We start from the raw sequence: 19,442 nt of genomic DNA on the forward strand, positions 1-19,442 counted from the left end.
ATTTAAATCTAGGGATCTATGAAACTGAAATCATTGCATTTTAGGGTCTCATCTCTACAAAAGAGAAAAGCCACGTTTGCTGCCAGACTTTCCCTCTTACTGCTTTTACTACAGAAGTGCTTTCATCTAAGAACATAGCAAAGCATCAGCTCTTGAAATCTTGAACCACAGTTGTTTTGAAAACCCTTCTTTCAGTGACATGTAGAAAATTACCCAAGGGCCAACATTTGTGCCATTCTAATAATGTAACTTTATAAAATAGCCCTAGGCTAGCTATTGAACCTCCATTGTTTAAGCATAATAGATTTTTGAGGAATCAAAATAAAGATGGAGTAGCATACATTTCTTTTTTCTTTCACCTATGTATAATATTTTCAGTTTCTGCATGCTGGCAGGAGACAATATTGCTGAATACAAAAGGGAAATATGTCTTCCAAAAAGTTGAAGTTATTTCTCCATGACACTATTCCCCCCCCCCCAAGTTTGAACGCAACCTATTTCCTGGGGGGTACGGGAACAGAATCCTTGCAAAGTTTGTGGCAATTCCTTTCTTTCCCTGCAATAAACTAGCTCCTTGTAGAAAGGACCCCCTTACCCAAATGGCATGAATTGGGCAGTCATTTCCCAGAGCCGTCCACTCTTGGCTTCAGCCAGTTGCGCATTGTATTCAGGGCCAGATTTAGGTTTGATGATGCCCTAAGCTACTGAAGGTAATGGGGCCCTTTATATGTCCAGCTGCCCTATGTCAACAAATTGTTGCTGTTTTTTGTGTTGAATATATGCAATATGGTCATTTATGGACCTAACAGGTATCTAAAGTCATACGCACATAACAAAATATGTATTCTATCAAAGTAATTGTTGAACTGAAATACAATCAAGAATTATATTAATGGTGAAAAAATATTTTTTTGGGGGGGGGGCCAAGAGAGTGGGGCCCTAAGCTATAGCTTGTTTATAGTTTATGCTTAAATCCGGCACTGATTGTCTTCCAGGCACTCTTTCATTTCCACCCACTTTTGACACGGCAACAACTTGCAAAACAGACCCGGCTTTTCAAATCCTCATTTTAGGATTTCCTAGTCATGTTGGATTTTTGAAAAAGTTCCAGTCAAATTTTGTGGGAGATTTGTTTTCTTTTTCTTGGATCCGACAGTTCCATTCGCGCGAGGACGTGCACCGTCATTCGGTTTATATATATATATATTTTAAAAAGCCTTTGCGGGGAAACGGAAATTTTATTATTAAAAAGGGACGCCGAGGCCACCCGTTGCCGGGCGCTTCGAGAGGCCGCCGCCCGGGGGCGCTTTGCTTCGTGAGTTTGCACGGCGGCTTCGTGAGGGCGAGGCTGTGTAGCTGCTCTCCATTCGGGTCGGAGGGAGAGGCAAGGCCTGGGCGCCTCCAGGGCCTGGCGGAAGCCGCCTCCGTTTCCGAGGGCCTACGAAGGTTTGCCTCCTCCTCCTCCCATCTTTGGAGCTGCTTCATTGGCCGAGAGAGAGAGAGAAGGCGGGAAAGGACGGGGAGGCCTGTAAACAACGGCGGCGGCGGCGGCCGCGCGTCTCCCACGGAGGGCCTGAACTTGTCGGGGCTGAAGCAGAAGACGCGGCGGCGGCGAGCCAAGGTTCCTCCTGTCGCCGCTCGGGATATATCGCGGCTCCTGTGGGAATCATTGCTGAGGGGGCGGAGCCTGTCCTGGTTTTCGGTCTAGCGGGGTCTTGCCAGGGCTTAATCTGATCCCCGGAACGTGTTTGCAGTGTTAGGGCTCAGGCGAGGAAGCACGTGAGGTGATTTAAAAAGAGAGAAAGCTCTCCTCTTGATTGCTTGGGTTTAAATAGTTTTCCTCGCGCTTTGAGGGAGAGAGAAGGATGAATAAGGCTCAGGGTGGGCGCCAGCCCATGGAGCCGCCTGGTTTAATGGTTAGAGCTGGCGCTCATCATCATAGTGGTGCCCTCTTGTTCTTCTCTGTTCTTTTTTACTTGCACCTTGAGATGCCTTATCCAAGGGATTGTTTGGAAATGTTATTTAATTTCTAGGTAGTCCTCTCAATAGATTATAGATGTTGCCAGCTTCAGATCCAATGGGGCAGATCAGGACTGGTATCTATTTACAAATATTTATATGATGCTGTTTCGTAAAAAAGGATCAAAGCAGTTTGCAACAGAAATGCATAAAACTCTACAGTAAAAACCATATTTAAAAGTTGAAAATGGAGCAAACCTCTGTAAAACGCAGGGTTTAGGTCAGACATAGGCAAACCCAGCCCTCCAGATGTTTTCGGACCACAGCTCCTATCATCCCTGATCACTGGTCCTGTTAGCTAGGGATGACGGGAGTTGTAGTCCCAAAACATCTGGCGGGCCAAGTTTGCCTATGCCTGGTTTAGGTACACTGCCTTTCATTCAAAGAGCTGTTGAAGAACCGGGAAGGATAGGTGAATACATGTCTTCTGTGTCTGTTTTGTGTGCTTTTCATATTATTCCTATGGGAAAGAGTGTGCAGGTGGGAGGCCCAGCACCACATCCCACAAGTTGTACCGTATTTACTCGAGTCTAATGCGCCATCGAATCTAATCGGCACCTCAGTTTTCAGAACCTTGAAACCAAAAAAAGTATTTCCTGGCAAATGTACAGTAAATGTGCCATTGAGTCTAATGCGCACCTTAATTTTCGCAGCATAATTTGGTCAACAAAGATGAGCATTAGATTTGAGTAAATGCAGTAGATTTGTCAGCAGGTGTGTCAGCATTTGAATGGGCCTTGTTTCTTTTTTAATTGAAGGGCTTCCCAGGTTCCAAAGGACCACCTCCCCACTTCATGTGCCCAGTACAGTGGTACCTGGGTTACATATGCTTCAGGTTACAGACTCCGCTAACCCAGAAATAGTACCTTGGGTTAAGAACTTTGCTTCAGGATGAGAACAGAAATCGTGCTCCAGCAGCGCAGCAGCAGCGGGAGGCCCCATTAGCTAAAGTGGTGCTTCAGGTTAAGAACAATTTCAGGTTAAGAACGGACCTCTGGAACGAATTAAGTACTTAACCTGAGGTACCACTGTACTTAATTTTTTAAAACCCGCAGTGTGATTGCCGTGCACATTAACAAAACATTTTTTAAGGCTTTAATTGAGAGGAAGCGATTGCAAGGCTTTGTTTTTGGATGAAAGGAGGCACATATGCATGTATCTTTTGGATATAAAACATATTGGTCTCATCTGTGGACAGCTGTTTGTGGTTTTAAAATATTTTGCTGTTTATGCTCACTTCTAGAAATCTTTTGATCTGGCAGTTGGATTGTGTTACTCAAATATGGACAGGAATCCATCACCACCTTCCAGCAATGACGAGGAGGAGGATGTCGTTCCTGGGGATTCTATTAGAAATACAGTTTACAGCAAACACTGGTTTTTCAGCGTCCTTACAAAACTGATTGAGGTATGCTGCATACACATGAAACCACTCATGGCCAAACTGGATGTGAGGGCAACAAACAATATGTTTGAATTGTACAATGTCTAGTTTTAGAAGCTTTTAAAATGAATGTGTATATATGTGAAAAATATGTAGTCTATAAAACATATAATGTATAAAATAGCAGGTAAAAATAGATGGGAAGAAGCCCTGTCTAAGTAAATGCTTGATCTCTTGCATCTGCAGGGAATTGAACTAGATGATATTCAAGGTCCATTCCAACCAGTGGTTGCTGATTTCAATTGGAATTGTGAAATGTGTATTCTAAGGCTGCAGTCCTGTTTGTATTTGCTTGGAATTAAGTCATGTTGACATCAGTGAGACTTGTCTTTGAGTAAAGATGGGTGGACTGAGGTGGGCAGGTGATAATTTAAAATTTGCCATGCTGGTGCAAAAGCAAAGTGAAATTAAATTAAAATCTTGTTGGATTTATGCTTTATTTGTGCTATCTATAATGAATAAAATAATTGCTGATTTCTAGTGATAAACTTATTGCTCACACTTAGGCCGCTGAAACAGTAGTGTATTGAGGTAATACTTCATATTTGGGTAGAAGTTGCTCCTTATGGGTCAAACAGGAGAAAAGTTGTGCGGTGCAGACCAATGTGTGTTTGAGCAGACCAATGGCTTATTGTGCTACTTTTGTTCCTTTCTCAGTATGTTCTTCTTTTCTTTGGAAGGTTGTTAGCTCTAAGGAAGATGAATCTGAGTTGAACAATGTTGAAGAACAAGTGGAGCTAGATGAAGAACTGGAAAATGACATTTGCAAAGTATGGGACATGTCAATGGATAAGGTATGTTTTTAGTGATTTGGTATTCTGATACTTTGAATATTTTTAGTGGTTGTTACCTGTAAATATTTGCAGATATGTATTTTGTTTTATTCTATGTTTAAGATTAGCCTTATTGTAAACAACTTCAATTTTTTAGAGTAAGATATCTATAAATTAATAAAATAAAATAAGTATATTCTGTAAAGGTTTGCAATTATCTGGGAGACGTCTGGTTTCTGTTCCTTAGTGTCCGGTAAGCTTGTCAAAGAAGAATCATGCATAGCTATTGTTGGCTAGGAACAGTGTTGCTAAAATGTGTAAGCTGCGAAACTGTGTTGTTTTGTGCTATCTGTTAGCACTCTCTTTGGGCAAAATCCAGTCTTAGTCAAACTCAGAGTAGGCCCATTAAAATCTGTAGACATATTCTGAGTGTGACTAACACTGGATATTCACTCATTTTATATTGTCTTGGAATTTTTTTTCCTGCCCTAATTTATTTGTTAAATGTGAGGTGAATGATGAGTACCTTCTGAAATATCAATTTACTGTAGCTGGTTAAGTTGCATATCATGAGAGTTTCTTGTCTGTGGAAAAACTGCTGTCCATCACAGAGTTCTTAGGAATTGTGGGAATAATCTGGGCCAGCTCAGCAAAATACATAGGACCTTATTGGCTTTCTTACCAGTTTCTTAATATCTTGTATTAATTTAAGAAGCAGTTGGATATTTTTCTATTAATGGATATATCATTATAGATAATCATTAACTTCAGTGTAGGAGGGACTAAAATGACAAGTGTTAATGCACTGGAGAAATAAGAACTGACAAGATAGCTACTTATAATTGGGTATGTGTAGTAATCATCTGAATCTGAATGAAAGACTGCCTTACTTTTCAAAGTGAACTGAATTTCATTTCTCATGTAATCGTCCACTGATACATAACCATTCTTGTTTTCAGGATGTTGCTTTATTTCTACAAGAGTTTAATGCTCCTGATATATTTTTGGGTGTCTTTGCCAAGTCCAAGAGTCCTCGGCTTACTGTAAGTCATCTCTTGACTCTGTACCCTGTTTATTAATAATGCATTGTGCTTTTTTGATGCGATCCATATGCCTTATGTAGGTAGGTGTAGATGAAAGGCAAAATAGAAAAGAATTGGTATTCAGCTCTACCAGTAGACAAGCCAATATAGAATCAAGGCCTTTTTCTCAATTTCCAGCAGGTTTTGTTCTTAGTCACAGTTCTGCACAATATTATTATAAAACCTGATTCCTCTTAACTTGATAATGTGGCAGTTGGCCTAATGTAGCTCCCAATAAAATTAAAAGTATCTCTTCATAAGACAGTGCTGCCAAATCCATGGGGAGGGGGATTACATTGACTTTTGGCTTCTTAAATTAGGGGAACCCAGTGCTTGAAAAGCTAGGATAATTAGAAGTTTCCTTTAGTCATAGGACTGTGGGGTTGTAAGGGTCACAATGGATCATCAAGTCTGGTTTCCCTCCTAGATTGGCTCTTTGATTCATATATCATTCCTCCAAAATTATTTTTAAAAACTTCTAAATAAGGAGTTCAACAGGCTGCATTGGCAGTTTGTGTCACTGCTGAATTGCTCTAGTAAATCAGCTGCACTTTCTGCTGGAAGGTAAGAGACCTGGCTATTTTTATTCATGTGCCAGGGTGCAGTCATGTCTCAGGCAGCATCACACTTAATGGGGGAGTGAAACACATTTCACTCAACAGGCGTTAACTTCTGAATGGACGTGCATCGTATTGCACTGTCAGCGTCTTGTGGCTTAGCTTGTTCCAATGCACTGTATGTGGAACTCCCAAGGAAGATGGTTCAGAAACTTCATGTGGCATGGAAAGCAGTTGCCCAACTATTGACAGGCATTAATTGGCATAGCCATATCACACATGCAATGAAACAATTGGATCGACTTCACATTTCTTTCCATGTCCAACTCAGGATGTGTATTTTAACCTTCAAAGCTTAAATAGTACTGTACCTGGTTATTTCAGGGAGAACCTTCTTCTGCATAAACTTCTAGATCAGTCTACGATGCTAGAATGGCTTTAACACCATGTGGGTAATCTTTGGTTTGTAGCACTGGAGCTCTAGATATTTATCCATCTAGTCCTTTGGGAATAGCCCCCCTTTTTGTTATCTTTGGATTTTTCTACTGTTTCTGTTGGATTTGTTCCTGGGGTTTTGATATATATTTATTTTTAGTTATATGCTTTTTTGTTTTGCTTTTGTACATTTCTTTGGAAGCGCAACTTCAAAAGCAGAATGCAGTATTCATTAATCAATCAATACATTTATACTTGGGAATAACTTTTATTTAATACTTACCCTCCTATATTTAAAAAGTTATAGCATGAATTATGTCATATTTACTGGAAAGGATAAAATACTGCTGACTCCTTTTTCTGAAACCATCTACTAAGCACTTTCAAATTTGACAGTATAATTTTTCACCTGTGTTGGCCAGAATGAAACACAATTCTTCAAGGCGAAAGACTTGCTGGCAATTCCTCCTCTCTTTTTTCACACTTATAAGTCTGTTTCTCAGCAATGATTGGCTTATAGTTAAAATCCACAGAGCAGTGCATTATAATTTGAGAAATGCTGGTGTGTGGAGGCAGTCTCTTTGGGCCTGTGGGAGTTGGTAATGCAGTGCAGCTACTTGCCTCCAGGAGGAAGGAAATGGGAAGAGGAGGTGCAGATGGATTTGGGAGCTTGCTGATGACAAAGATGCTGGCTCACAAAAGCAGAACTTCCACTGATCTGCTGTGTTCTGGCCCTGACAGTATACATTTCTCTCTCTCACACACAGAGTAACACACAGTGTTACTGTGCAAATAACTTTATTCTTATTTGGAATACATAATTGGTTCATGTTCTTCCAAAATATCTTGGAGCACCTGAATCTAGCCACTGCCAAAGAAGAAGACATCTCTAAATGTTGCTCTGCTCTGAGCCTGTATGGCTGCTGAAGACCAAGCAAGGGTCAAAAGCGCATCTGTCCTATTCCTTGAAACTATTTTTCTTTCTGCCACAATCTTTTCCTCCATTCTTTTTCTCCTTAAGTACTTTATGCTGACTGTAGGCAAGCTCTACTTTATGTGCTTAACCCCACTATATTGGCATTTCAGGAAATCTGTGTGGGAATACTGGGCAATATGGCCTGTTGCCAAGACATATGCTTGTCCATTAGTAAACATGAGAACCTTGGGTAAGTAGTATGCTTTGTTCTTGGTTTCTCAGTGTTTTTGAAACTGTAAATGTTTCAACTCTTAATTGTTGTTAAAGTACTAGACAGCCACATGTACTAGACATGCTCTTTATAGTGTGGGGAAAAACAGATTCAAGATATTAACATTGGTAAGACTGGACAAGAGGGTGACTGGTAATAAGGGCAAGCAGGAGTCAGATGTCTCTGTAAGTTTTTGACTTCACTACAGAAAAAGTTGTAGTGAGAGGAATGTCATTGATGTGGCAGGAGTCAGAGTCAAAGCACAAGAGTTATGGAGTAAATGTAAGAAAAGGAACTGATAGACTGAGACCTGGTTTTCTATACATTTGTGTGGGGAGGGCAGAAGGATGGTGAGGGAGAGCTTGGAGGTATTGAAAGTGTGTCTGAAAGAATGGAGAAAGAATTGAATGTCTGAAATGTAACAGTTTGAAGGAGAACAGGAGGGAGTGTGGAAAAGAGCATAAAATTTGTACAGTTCAGATTGCACTATGCACAGTCCTTTTCCAATAGAGGTTTTTCAGCAGCTTCTAACTTCTCTGTAGTTACACTTCCTCTTTTTGTACTTTATGACACAAATTTAAAGGAGTGAATGGTTCACCAACTGCAGTTTGAGTGATAGGTCACTGGAGAAGCATGTGCTTTGCTTACAGAAGGTCCTAGGTTTGACCCTTGGCACCTCAAGATGGAACTACCCCATTCTGAAACCCTGGAGAGCCACTACCTATCAGTCTAGACAGTACTGAGCTAGACAGATGAATGGTCTGATCCTGCATAAGGCTGTGTCCTGCGTTTCTTGCAAACTCTCTGGCAATGACCTTATCACTGCTGTTCTACAATTAGCAGATTGCTGGTACTACGGAGTTGTGAGGTAGTAGTAAGGCTATTCCTATCCATGTACCATTTATCCCTTTTAATTAGTTAGTGAATGCCAGTCTAAATGCCGTTGACAAAGAATCAAGAACTTGAATACAGAGTTGTAGGCTAGTGCCCTTTATGACTGATTGTCCCAGCTTTATAGTAATATGTGTCTCACTTCATCTTATACTTGGATAAAGAAATTCCTCCCAGCTTACTTGTTCTTTATTCTTGCAGCTATAAATATTAGAGATGTATATTTAGGAGATGGTGGCATGTGGTGGCGTATGTCTGGACAAAATTTCAGAAAAATGTATGGGAAGTTAATCCTCGCTGTCTCCTCATTTTCAATCTGTTGTCATTTTTTCAGACAGATGGTGCTGCAGCGTTTATGTGATTCCGATTCCCCTACTCTCCTCGAAACCAGCAGGTAAGCTATTTTGTCAGTAACTAAAATGGCATAAGCTACCCCTAAGTATTGAGTTGTAGTGCATGTAAATAAAATATTAGCAGGTGTGCTTAATTTCATGAATGAAGGCTTCAATCCTACATATACTTACTTGGAAGCAAGTGCTATTGAATACAATAGGCCTTACTTTCAGGCTTCCAAATTCTTTCTTTTCTACCTAAAATCACATTTGAACTGATACCTGTATCCCAGATTCTCATTTTTATTGTAACTCATTGACACATATGGAGTTAAAATTAATGGTACAATCCTAATACTGAGAAGCAAGTGCCATTGACTTCAAGTGGACTTACTTCCAAGATTGCAGCCCAAATATTGCTTTTCTTTTTAAAGTGTGATTAAGTGTGATTTTCCCTCTTTAGGTTGTTGCTAACTTGCCTCTGCCACTCTGAGGTGGCCAATATTTGGGTGGAAAGAATTCGACAAAGTCCATCAGTGTATGACTGTGTATGTTTCATCATGTCTAGTTCAACAAATGGTATGTTATAAATTAATCTGAATATTGCTCCTGTCAGGCCACTTTTTGTTTCCTTATGAAAAGGCTAGCATGTTTCAAATAACTCTTTTATCATTTGAATGTTTTTATATTTCTTAAGAAAAATGTTCCAGGCATTTTAACTGAGGTATATAAATAACTATTTAACTCTTTTTGGTGAATTCTTCTGAATGCATTGTAATCATAACCAGCACAGCTGTCTCCTTCCCGCTTATGATAGTAAGAGGGAACCCAATTCCGTCTGGCAAGCTGCAGTGCGTATGTGGATGAAACTATCTTTGTGCTACTTTGAATACAGCCTTTGGGTGGAATTCCACGTTGCGCTATGACAAAAGTTCCATTCCACTCAAGCATTGCAGGTTTTCCAGATGGAACAATCCCCCCCCCCACCCCTTTGTGTTGTTCTGGGTGGTTTTTTGCACAAGTGGAAGTGGTTATAGGTATGTACTTTACAACTGTATTGAGACAGTTGTGGGGAGCTGTATAGAAATGTTTTAACTAATAAATAAGACCTCAAGGAACTTACACTAAAAGTAAGTCACAATAACAGATATCACCAAAAGAAGCCAGACAAAAATAAATAAATTGAAACTGTTTTCTTTGTTTTGTTTTCTAAGAATTGAGCAAGAGTAAATTTTATTTTATTAGTTCATTGATACATAAATGAGATTTGATCTTTGTTACAGTGGAGTTGCTGGTGAAAATAGGTGAGGTGGTCGACAAGTTGTTTGACTTGGATGACGAATTAATGTTAAACTGGATTAAGAAAGGTTCTTGTCAGTCAGTGGAGCAGCCAGCAGATGATACTCCAGATGAGCTTCCAAATTTCAAAATTGTACCTTGCCTGCTTGAAGCTGTAAAACAAATCTGGTATGTATATGCCCATATATGAATGCATGTGATATTGGAGCTACTTATTTACATTTTTATCCCACACTTGGCAGCATACATAGTTTTCCTTCTCCCCATTTTATCCTACTAGACCAATGTTACCCAATGAGACTCATTGATTAGGGGATTTGAACCCAAATCTCACATGTTTTAGTCTGTGTTATGCATAGTGGCTTTTGGGTATACGTGTACCATTTCATGGGTGCCCAAAATGTTATTTTTTAAAAAGTCCACACCTGACCTACCTGCCAAAGCGATAGGAAGACTGTACCAAGGGTACTCATATTTATAAGAGGACGGTGCCTCTGTCTGTCTGCATGTAGGCTTTTTCCTTATGGAGAAAAGGAGAAAATCTGTTCATGTAAGCAGGGAACAAGTGTACACGCCTGAACAAAAATAGCCTGTTCAAACTATTACTGGAAATGAAAACTCAAGAACAACTTGAGTTTAGCCACCCTAAGAGTAATTGACTGAGAACTGAGGTAGAAATATTGTAAAACATATTCACTTTGCATAGGCATACAGATTTCTTGGTGGTAATAGTTCTAAACATAATTTGTAATTCTTTTCTGCAGCACAGATAAAAGTTCAGAAGGGCTTGATGTTTATATGCATATCCTACAGCTGCTCACCACAGTGGATGAAGGCGTTCAAGCTATTGGTAGGATGCTTCAGTTGCACTGTATTGTAACAAATTTGAATAATTCTTTGGTGGACGTTTTCTTCAAGTTGCATGAGATATTTCTTTTTTCCATTCTGAAGTACAGACTCCTGGTAATGGAAAAGAAACTTGGACTTTGCTGTATGATCTGTTTTGTCATGAACTCTGCCAGCCCGATGATCCACCAATTGTTGTTCATGAACAGAAGACAGTCTTGGCTTCTACTTTGTCTGTGTTATCAGCCATCTTCGCTTCACAGACTATATATGGACACAGACACGAATATATCAAGATGGAGAAAAGCAAGTGTATTTTCTTACTTAACACAAGAGCTAATATTTTAGGGATGCTAAGGTGTTTTTTTTTTAAAAAAATATTTTATTAAGGATTTTCTTGTTTTACAAAAGTAAGTGTAATGCCTCGTATTTCCCCCCCCCCTCCATGTAACATTTTAACAAATCCGTTTCATTTGTTGAGCCATTAGGGGGAGAAGAAAAAAAAGAAAAAAGGAAGGGGGGGTGGAGAGAGGGAAGATGGATGGGGGTGGGGTCGGGTGGCGGTGTTTCTATTATGTTTAATGTATGTAGAGTTTGGTGTCAGCGTTGCTTGTGTTGTTCACTTGTGTTCCTTTGGTGGTGAGAGAGGTTGGGGTTGGCCTAGGGTGTGATTGTTTGCTTGTGACTGGCTGTGGTGATCTTTGTTTTCGTGTGAGTGAGGTGGGTGGGTGTTTTGGATCAGGTTAGCCATATTGATTTGTATGCTGTTGGTGGATTATTGTCAATTGTCCTGTTGGGCTGTGTATGTGATAAAGGTGATGAAGGCGGGGTGAAGGCATCTTCTTCTGATGGATGCTAAGGTTTTTATAGAAAACAGTGGCAGTCTGGAGTTGTGGTATAGGTCACAGGTGATGGGGAATAAGAAAAAGTATATGTTCATCTAGGCAAATGTCTGTGTAGACTACAGTTGTGTGACTCCCCAGTACGGGCAAATTTGCTTCGGTGGCTGGACCTCCTCCCCTTTTAGTGTCTTATATTCCTTAGTTGGGGAATAATTCTTTCAATCCTTGGAATGTTCACTGTTTTCATTATAATAAAGTATGTAGAGACACATTCCATTTTTCATCAAAGCTTTCACATCTCAAAACCTTTAATTACTCTGTTACTTAGGGCAGATTACCAAAAATGCTAGTTCATACGTCCATAAAGTTTTTTCTTGTTTTACCTGTCAGATATGCCTCTGATTGATAGCCTGATTAGAGTCTTGCAGAACATGGATGAATGTGGGAAGAGATCTGTAGAAAGCTCCAACAAACCCAAGTCAGAGGAGGCTGAGAAGCTGGGAACAGCTGAGGAGGATTTTCATTTTAAAATCTTGAAGGACATCTGTTGTGAACTACTGTCCAATGTGCTTCAGGAACTTTCTAAGGTAACAGGCATATGAACCTGTAGATTCACATGCTTTTTTCCCTCTCCTCTGGTTTTATCACTAGTGCAGTGGTGCCCACGATCATCTTTTATATGGGTTACAGCATTCATTTTAAAATGTTTCCCAGGGTATGGTAAATAACCCCTTGATCACCTGGGCTCCATGTGTGCACTGTCATCATGTGGAGCTTTTCATGGGAGCATGTTAATTTGTTGTCATCTTGCATTTGAACTGCATTGTCAGCATTTTATTATTATTTTATACAGTACTATATGAGCATGTTCATTCAGTTGGATAGCAACAAAATTCTACACACACACACACAATATTATATGAACTAATAATATTTTGGTGTTTCTAGGAAAACATACTGGAGGGGCTCAAGCAAAGCCATCTAAATGAACAGAAATGTTCCTGTGCATTTAAAAACCTTCTCCCATTGTATTCTTCTCCGGTATGTATGATCTCTAAAAATAAGCAAAAAACTGTTGCCCCCAGTAGGTAAATGCAACCCTCAGGCCAAAGAAGGTTAGCCACACCTGATTTAAATAATCCATTTGAGTTGTTCATTAATCTTATTCAAGATGCATTCTAAATAGCCTGGCAATTCCTGTGGTTCACCTGACTCAACTTGTTGACACTGTATTTTATTTTACACAGGTAGAGAATTTTCTTGAAGTGCTGAATGAAGCCGATCAGGTCCTTGCTGACAACTTAAGAAAAGCATTCCCAAGCTTGAGACTTCAGGCATAGGAGCATATTAATTTTTTTACAGGAAGATTTGGAATCTATTCATTCCTGTTTTAAGAAAGCAACATGTGAAGAATAAAGAAGCGTGCATTATTTCTTTGCAAGGAAACTCAGATGAACACCTTCATAAAGCAAGAATGGAAGCAGTGGAGAACGGCATACAATGCAGACTTTAGGAGTACTTGTTTTCCAGCTGCAGTTCTAAGTACTGTACTTGAAGGGGAGTGCAAGCGTAGTTTTATTAGTAGCCATTGAGGTTGTTTGTCTCAACTTAATGGACAAAATAATTGAAGATGCTTCGTTTATTTTGAAACAGTTTGTATGTAGTTTTTAAAAGTTAACTGTTGGGTCTGTGCGTTTTCTGCAGCGGAAGCTTGAAAGGTGGAAAACATGGCTGCGTTGGCGATGGCCACCAAGGGCTCAGGGCGGGTTTTCTGCCTCTTTGCTGGCGTAAGGAAGGGGGCTGTTTCCTCTGGGGCAGTTGCATCATGGAGATGGGGGTGTAGTTCATACAGTGAACAGTTGTCCAGTAACGCAGGGATGTAGAGTATGTATTTCTAGAGATGCTGCATAGTCCTGTCTTTCTGTAAGAAAGACAGGACTATGCAGCATCTCTAGAAATACATACTCTACACAGGTATGCCTGTGTCAATGGACAATCCCTGTAAGGAGCCTCCAAAAAGTATGTCTTGTGTGGGGTGACTGTTGACGACAAAAATGTACAGCTTTTATCACAGTTTATTTTGCCACACACTGGTCACATCTTTGGAAGGCATATAACAGGCTTATGTGCGAAGACTGTGAGAGGTTAAGAGCCCACAAATGGGATTTATGTTGGTTATATTTAAGGACCTAACATTCCTCAGCGACCCTAAAGTATGTAGTATCAAATATCCAGAATTAATTATGTTAACTGTACTTAATAAAACTGATTTTGTAATTGATTAGTACTCATTATTGGTACATCCTTAAAAAACAAACCGCTGACACCTCAGATCTGATCCTAATGTTAATTCTGCTGTATAGAGAGTACAAAGGTTTGTCATGTGAATAGCAGAATGCTTCTCTTCTGCGCTAATAATCATGATGTCATTCTTCAAATGGCTGTCATTTTGTATGCAAGGTGGAAAACATGCTGTCATAAAGTATTTTTTTTAAAAAAAAACCTTAACTGTTAATGGTAATATCAATTACAAAAGAATTAATGAATAACTGGATTCCTATGTGGTTGCCATGCTCTGTTTTCTCCTTGCTACAATGCCTGTTTTAGACATCATTGCATTTCGCTATCATAATAGTAGTAAAGCAGTGCATTGCTTTTAAGCAGGTCAGACACTGAACAATTAATTTTAGATGCCATTATTGATACATAACATGCTGTTTTTATAGCAATGGTGGTGATGAAATAATAATTAGAATTAGAAATTTATTTGTCATTGTCCGTATATACACAGTATACACAACAACGAAAATCAAACACCCACCCAAAGACCGGCTTCACATACACATTTGCACGTACCTCCAACACTCTCATCCCATTCAGACATAATCTATAAAACATACATAATCCAGAATATAACATGACCTATTAAAAGCATAACATGACCTAAACCCTATCTCATTCCTTCCTACTCCCTGCTTGCTATTTCTTACAACTGGCCCTGAGATCATTATTTAGTGCAATCAGAGCTCTTGGATAGAAACTATTCAGAAGGCGTGTGGTTCGTGTTTTCATTGTCCTATATCTTCTGCCCGAAGGCAACAGTTCAAAGAAATTGTGAGCAGGATGGGTGGGATCTCTCAGGATATTGTGTGACTTCTTCAAAGTGCGAGACGTGAAGATCTCATCCAGGGTTGGTAGCTGGAGCCCTATAAATTGTCACTATTGCAATTGTGGCTTTCTTGTGCAATTGTAGCACTCTAAATTGCACATTTGAGATGTACACGTGTTCTGAACAACATGCTCCTGCCTTGCATGTTGTGTATTTCAGGGGGTACGTGGTAATTTTTTCAGATGTGCCTGTAATGTGCAGCTGTCATGTATTCTAACTGAAGATGCTGTAGATTGAAGCTAGAGGTTCATACAGGAAAAGCATGCAGTTATTGGGCTGCAGCCCAGACCATGCTTCACAGTTCAGATTGTTGTAGTTACTACAAACAAAACAAGCTGACAATATTTAGGGTAGGTATCCTTATATCCTTCAATGCACATAGGTTGCAATCTATAGAATCCAAAGGCAGTAGCACACGGATTTCAACAAAGCAAGACCAGTAGTAATTTACCGTAATTGTGAAGCTTGAGGTTTGTATTTTATCTATTTACCTTAAAGATTTCCAAAGAATTTTATCCTGTGTATTCTACCGATCATGATTTTAAAATCATGTGAAAATCAAGACTCGGCTGGGAAGGAATGTTGCTTTCTTTACCTGAGGTCAGAATCATTTCTCCATGATAGATGCAATTTCTCAGATAACTTTGACATACCTCGGAAGCAATAGGAAGATGAGAGAAGAAAAATCCTTTTGGTTGCAGGTTTACAATTCTACATACTGGTCATTGTCAGATAGAATTTTCACTGGTTTCGATCTGACAGGGTGTATGCTAAGTAGATCTGACATGGTATAATTTTGTTTGGAATAATATTGGTCTTTGGAAAGAGGATGCCCTTTAGAGAAATGGAGTTACTTTGCTCTTAGTAGGATGTTAGCAATATGTTATGTGCATAGAAACATTCTAAACTAAATAATAATTAGATATTTAAACTAGCCTTTATATATAACCTACAGAAGCAATAAATCACACGGAGTGCTCTGCATTAGAAGAAACAAGGCCTGCTCGTGGGAGCCAGGCCTAATGAGCACAGCAACTCTTGGTAGAACTTGCCCTTATGAGGCAGTTGTGGAGGCTGGAAACCCCCAGCTTCCTACAGCTGCCTAAATCTCCCCCTGGTCCTTCCCAAGCAATCTGAGACTACACCCACACATCTCTCTGCTCTGTCCTCTTCATGTCTCTTCTGATCCAGGGAGGCGGGGAGCTTCTTGCAGCAGCAGGAGGAGATAGCATGGCTTCTTTACCTGACCTCTGCCTCTTGGCCCCCCTTCTCTCATTCAGATTCTGATTCACAGACTTTCCCTGCTCACTAAACCTTGTTACCTCTTCAGCTTCCTACATCTCCTCTTCCCAGTCTTCTCCCTTGGATCACTCATCACCATACCACCACCAATCCCCTGGATCTGAGCTTTCTTCCCTTGGGGGTTCGTCAGTTGGTGCCTATCACAATTCCTCTTTGTCCAACGGGTCCATGACATTGCCTCACTTGCTGGCTACCCTTCACTGGCAGCAGCTCTCCACAGAGTTTCAGGCAGGAGGTCTTTCCTCAATTTGCTACATCTGGTCTTTTTTTGGTGAGGATTGAACCTCCGACCTTTCTGTGTTCAAAACCTATGTTCAGCTGAACTCGTTCCTTCCCCCATCTTGTTGGGGGTCTCATGATTTAGAGCAGTGTTTCTCAAAAATGCACCCCCAGCTGTTGTTGGACAACAACTCCCATCAACCCTAGCTAGCAGGACCAGTGGTCAGGGATGATGGGAGTTGTAGTTCAACAACAGCCAGGGACCCAAGTATCTCAGATGAAAACGTATATTCAGACCCAACTCTAAAGCATGTTTTGCTTTCCTTTCAGCTGGAATTGGACTTGGCCCTGATGGGTGGGTTAATGTCAAGTCATTTTTTTCACCTTCGTTAGGGGCAAGGTACAGACATCCCGAAGCACACTTAAATGTTCTCCAACCTTGTGGAGGTATTGGGGAAAGTTGAGTGCATTTTAATTCATGCAGAGAAAGAGCATTGAGGGTGGAGGGAAAGGAAGGCCTACGTGACAGTTTAATGGTGCCACAGAGAAGACTCCTGGGCATAACATCAAGGTGCTGAGAGCTGTTTTTAATTTTTTCACCCTGCTGTTCTCTTAAGGCAGGGATGGGGAATCTCTGACCCACAGGCCAAACTTGGCCTGCCAGTTTTTCCCATTTGGCCCAACCCACCTACTAAATTTGCCCCCTGGACCTGAAAAAGTTCCCCACTCCTTGGAATTTTAAATTTTTAGTTGGTTTCTTAAGAATCCAAAGATAAGAGAAAATCTCTCTTTCTTGCAGCGAAGTGGAGTGTAACATGATACAGACTGCCTTTTCATTTGGGCCCTGAGCTTGTATCAATATTATTTTGGTTGTCATGCAGGGTATTTTCAACAGCATGTGTAGAGGAGAAGTTGTACGTTTTAAAGGCCATCTGCTGTCCCTCCTCAAAGGGGAAATATTTCTCAATTAATTAATTCATAAAAAATATATTTCCTGGTCTGCTTATCCAAACACAATTTCCCTATCTACCGTCAATAGGGTGGTAATGAAATTCACAAGAAAGTCTGTACATACTTTTTATGTTGCTCTACATCACGGATGCAGCCTAGTGTGAAATCTTCAATAGACAGTGACGTCAAAGACAGCGATGATGATAAAGTCCCTTTATCTTTTAAAATCATGCTTATTTTAAGAACTTTCCATATTGCATTTCATTTATCACCATGGAATCATTCAGGAGCAACTTTATGATAAATTGTAAAGAGTCATTGTCTCTTGACAGCAGGATGGAAACCCTGGTCTAGGAATTTTTGATCCATTGCTAAAGGATGTTTCACGTATGCAAATCAATGGCAAGTCATGGTGTAGTCTGTGTGTATATCAGGGGTCAGCAAACTTTTTCAGCAGGGAGTGAGTCCACTGTCCCTCAGACTTTGTGGGGGCCTGGACTATATTTTGGGGAAAAAACATGATGCAAGAGCACCATGAGCCCCGGTGGCTGCTTACCTGTGTGTTGTGAGTGGCAGGGGCTGGCGGTGGAGGGGCGAAAGGGCTCCAGAGAGGGGCTGCTTAAAATGGCGGCCACCCGAGCGCTGCTGCTGCTGCTGGCACCAACAAAGCCCAGCCCCCTTCCAGCTCTAGGCAGGGCGGGGAGAAGCCAGGAAGAGGGAGTGAGAGGAAAAGAATGTGCACACTGGTGGTCCATGTGATGATACCTGGACCATCTGCGGGCCAGATCCAGAAGGCAGTTGGGCCTGATCCGGTCCGCGGACCTTAGTTTGCCTACCCATGGTGTACATTATATTCATGCATTGAGAAGCTGTTTCTCTAGTTGTGGAAGCACTTGGCACTGGACCTGTGTTGTTTGCATGTCTTGACCTTGGCTGCTGCTTTTCGGATCACCATATCCATGATTTTGCCGCCAGAGAAAACCAGCACCAATGGCTGGGAGGCCAGTTGTTCCCTCTCAAAGGTTTAATGTCAGTCTTCTCAGAAACGGTTACAAGTGTCATTTATGGAAACCTGGTGTAGTGTCGATGCAACCCTCAATGCACCCTCGAAGTGATTGAACTTTTGTTTAGACTCAGAAAGTAGACGTTCAGAGAAACATGTCAGATGCTACATAGCCCAATGTTGATTTCCCTTCGATGGGGGAAAGAGCTGCAGAGAGCTTTCATAATATTATTAGCTTGGCTGCTCTGGTTCTGGGGTTTACTCAGATTTGAAAGAAGTGGAGTTAATTAAAATTAAACAAAGACCTTCTGTCCCTGCCTGGTTGGGTTCCTTTCCTCTTTCTCTGAGATGACAAAGAAGCTATAAATATAGGGAGCCCTGCTTTGTGTTGTCCTGTCAGGCAAGAGTAATTAAGGAAGCATGACATCCAGGTGCAGTGTGCTCAGTGGATGGCTGGGGAGGAAATGGGACATGTTAAAATTGGCTCAGTGAATCTCCAAGCACACATGATATAGTGGTAAGTTATAAAGATGGGGAAGACAGTACTGGTTTAGGTAGCATCCACTTGGCAGTGTCATACTGCTTTGGACAATACCCTCCCCCAATTGGCCTACTGTAACAAAAAGCTCAAACCTGTTTCACTGGAGATCTATTGGTACATTATTGTTTTTTTTGTTAGTGTGTGCACTTACAAAACAGAAAACAGAATGGTAACTAACAAGTACTAACACATTCCCCATGGGCACCTCCCAAGCTGGGAGAAACCATGAACCAGAAACTCAAAAAATGGTTTTTCAGCACCTTTTGCACTCCACTAGTGACTTCCCCCAAGGCCATCGGGGTCGGATCTGATCTGCTCCTCTTTTTTTGTCATTCTGTCCATCTTTCTTTCTTCCTTCCTTCTGTTCACTGCTTTCCCTTCTGCCTCCTCCTTCCCTTTTTCCTCCTCCTGCAAATCTCACCTGCTTTCTCCAACTTTCTTCTTTCTAAGCCTCACTGGGCCATCTGCTCACACTTCCGCAGGGCTGCTGTGACGGCCCACACCAGGAGCCAAATTCCTCCACTGAGGTGCCCAGAGGAGGCTGCGCGCC

At 40.9% G+C, this 19,442-nt stretch overlaps 1 protein-coding gene across 2 annotated transcripts; it reads left to right on the forward strand.

Annotated features, from left to right (window-relative positions):
- Window positions 1–1,228: 1,228 nt before the first annotated feature.
- SAAL1 (serum amyloid A like 1) lies at window positions 1,229–13,988 on the forward strand. Of its 2 annotated transcripts, none has more exons than XM_083426348.1 (14): window positions 1,229–1,621; window positions 3,263–3,427; window positions 4,144–4,257; window positions 5,196–5,279; window positions 7,397–7,476; window positions 8,723–8,782; window positions 9,184–9,299; window positions 10,004–10,187; window positions 10,784–10,869; window positions 10,971–11,171; window positions 12,098–12,294; window positions 12,656–12,748; window positions 12,955–13,586; window positions 13,682–13,988. In XM_083426348.1, the coding sequence occupies exons 2-13, from the start codon at window positions 3,302–3,304 to the stop codon at window positions 13,045–13,047; spliced, it is 1,434 nt and encodes a 477-aa protein (XP_083282474.1). In that variant the 5' UTR covers window positions 1,229–1,621; window positions 3,263–3,301; the 3' UTR covers window positions 13,048–13,586; window positions 13,682–13,988. The 2 variants fall into 2 exon arrangements, with proteins under 2 accessions (XP_083282474.1, XP_083282475.1); XM_083426349.1 differs by having other exon boundaries at window positions 1,458–1,784.
- The last annotated feature ends 5,454 nt before the right edge of the window (window positions 13,989–19,442 follow it).

Source organism: Podarcis tiliguerta, assembly GCF_965153285.1.
Source record: "Podarcis tiliguerta genome assembly, chromosome: 1".
NCBI classification, from domain to species: Eukaryota; Metazoa; Chordata; class Lepidosauria; order Squamata; family Lacertidae; genus Podarcis; species Podarcis tiliguerta.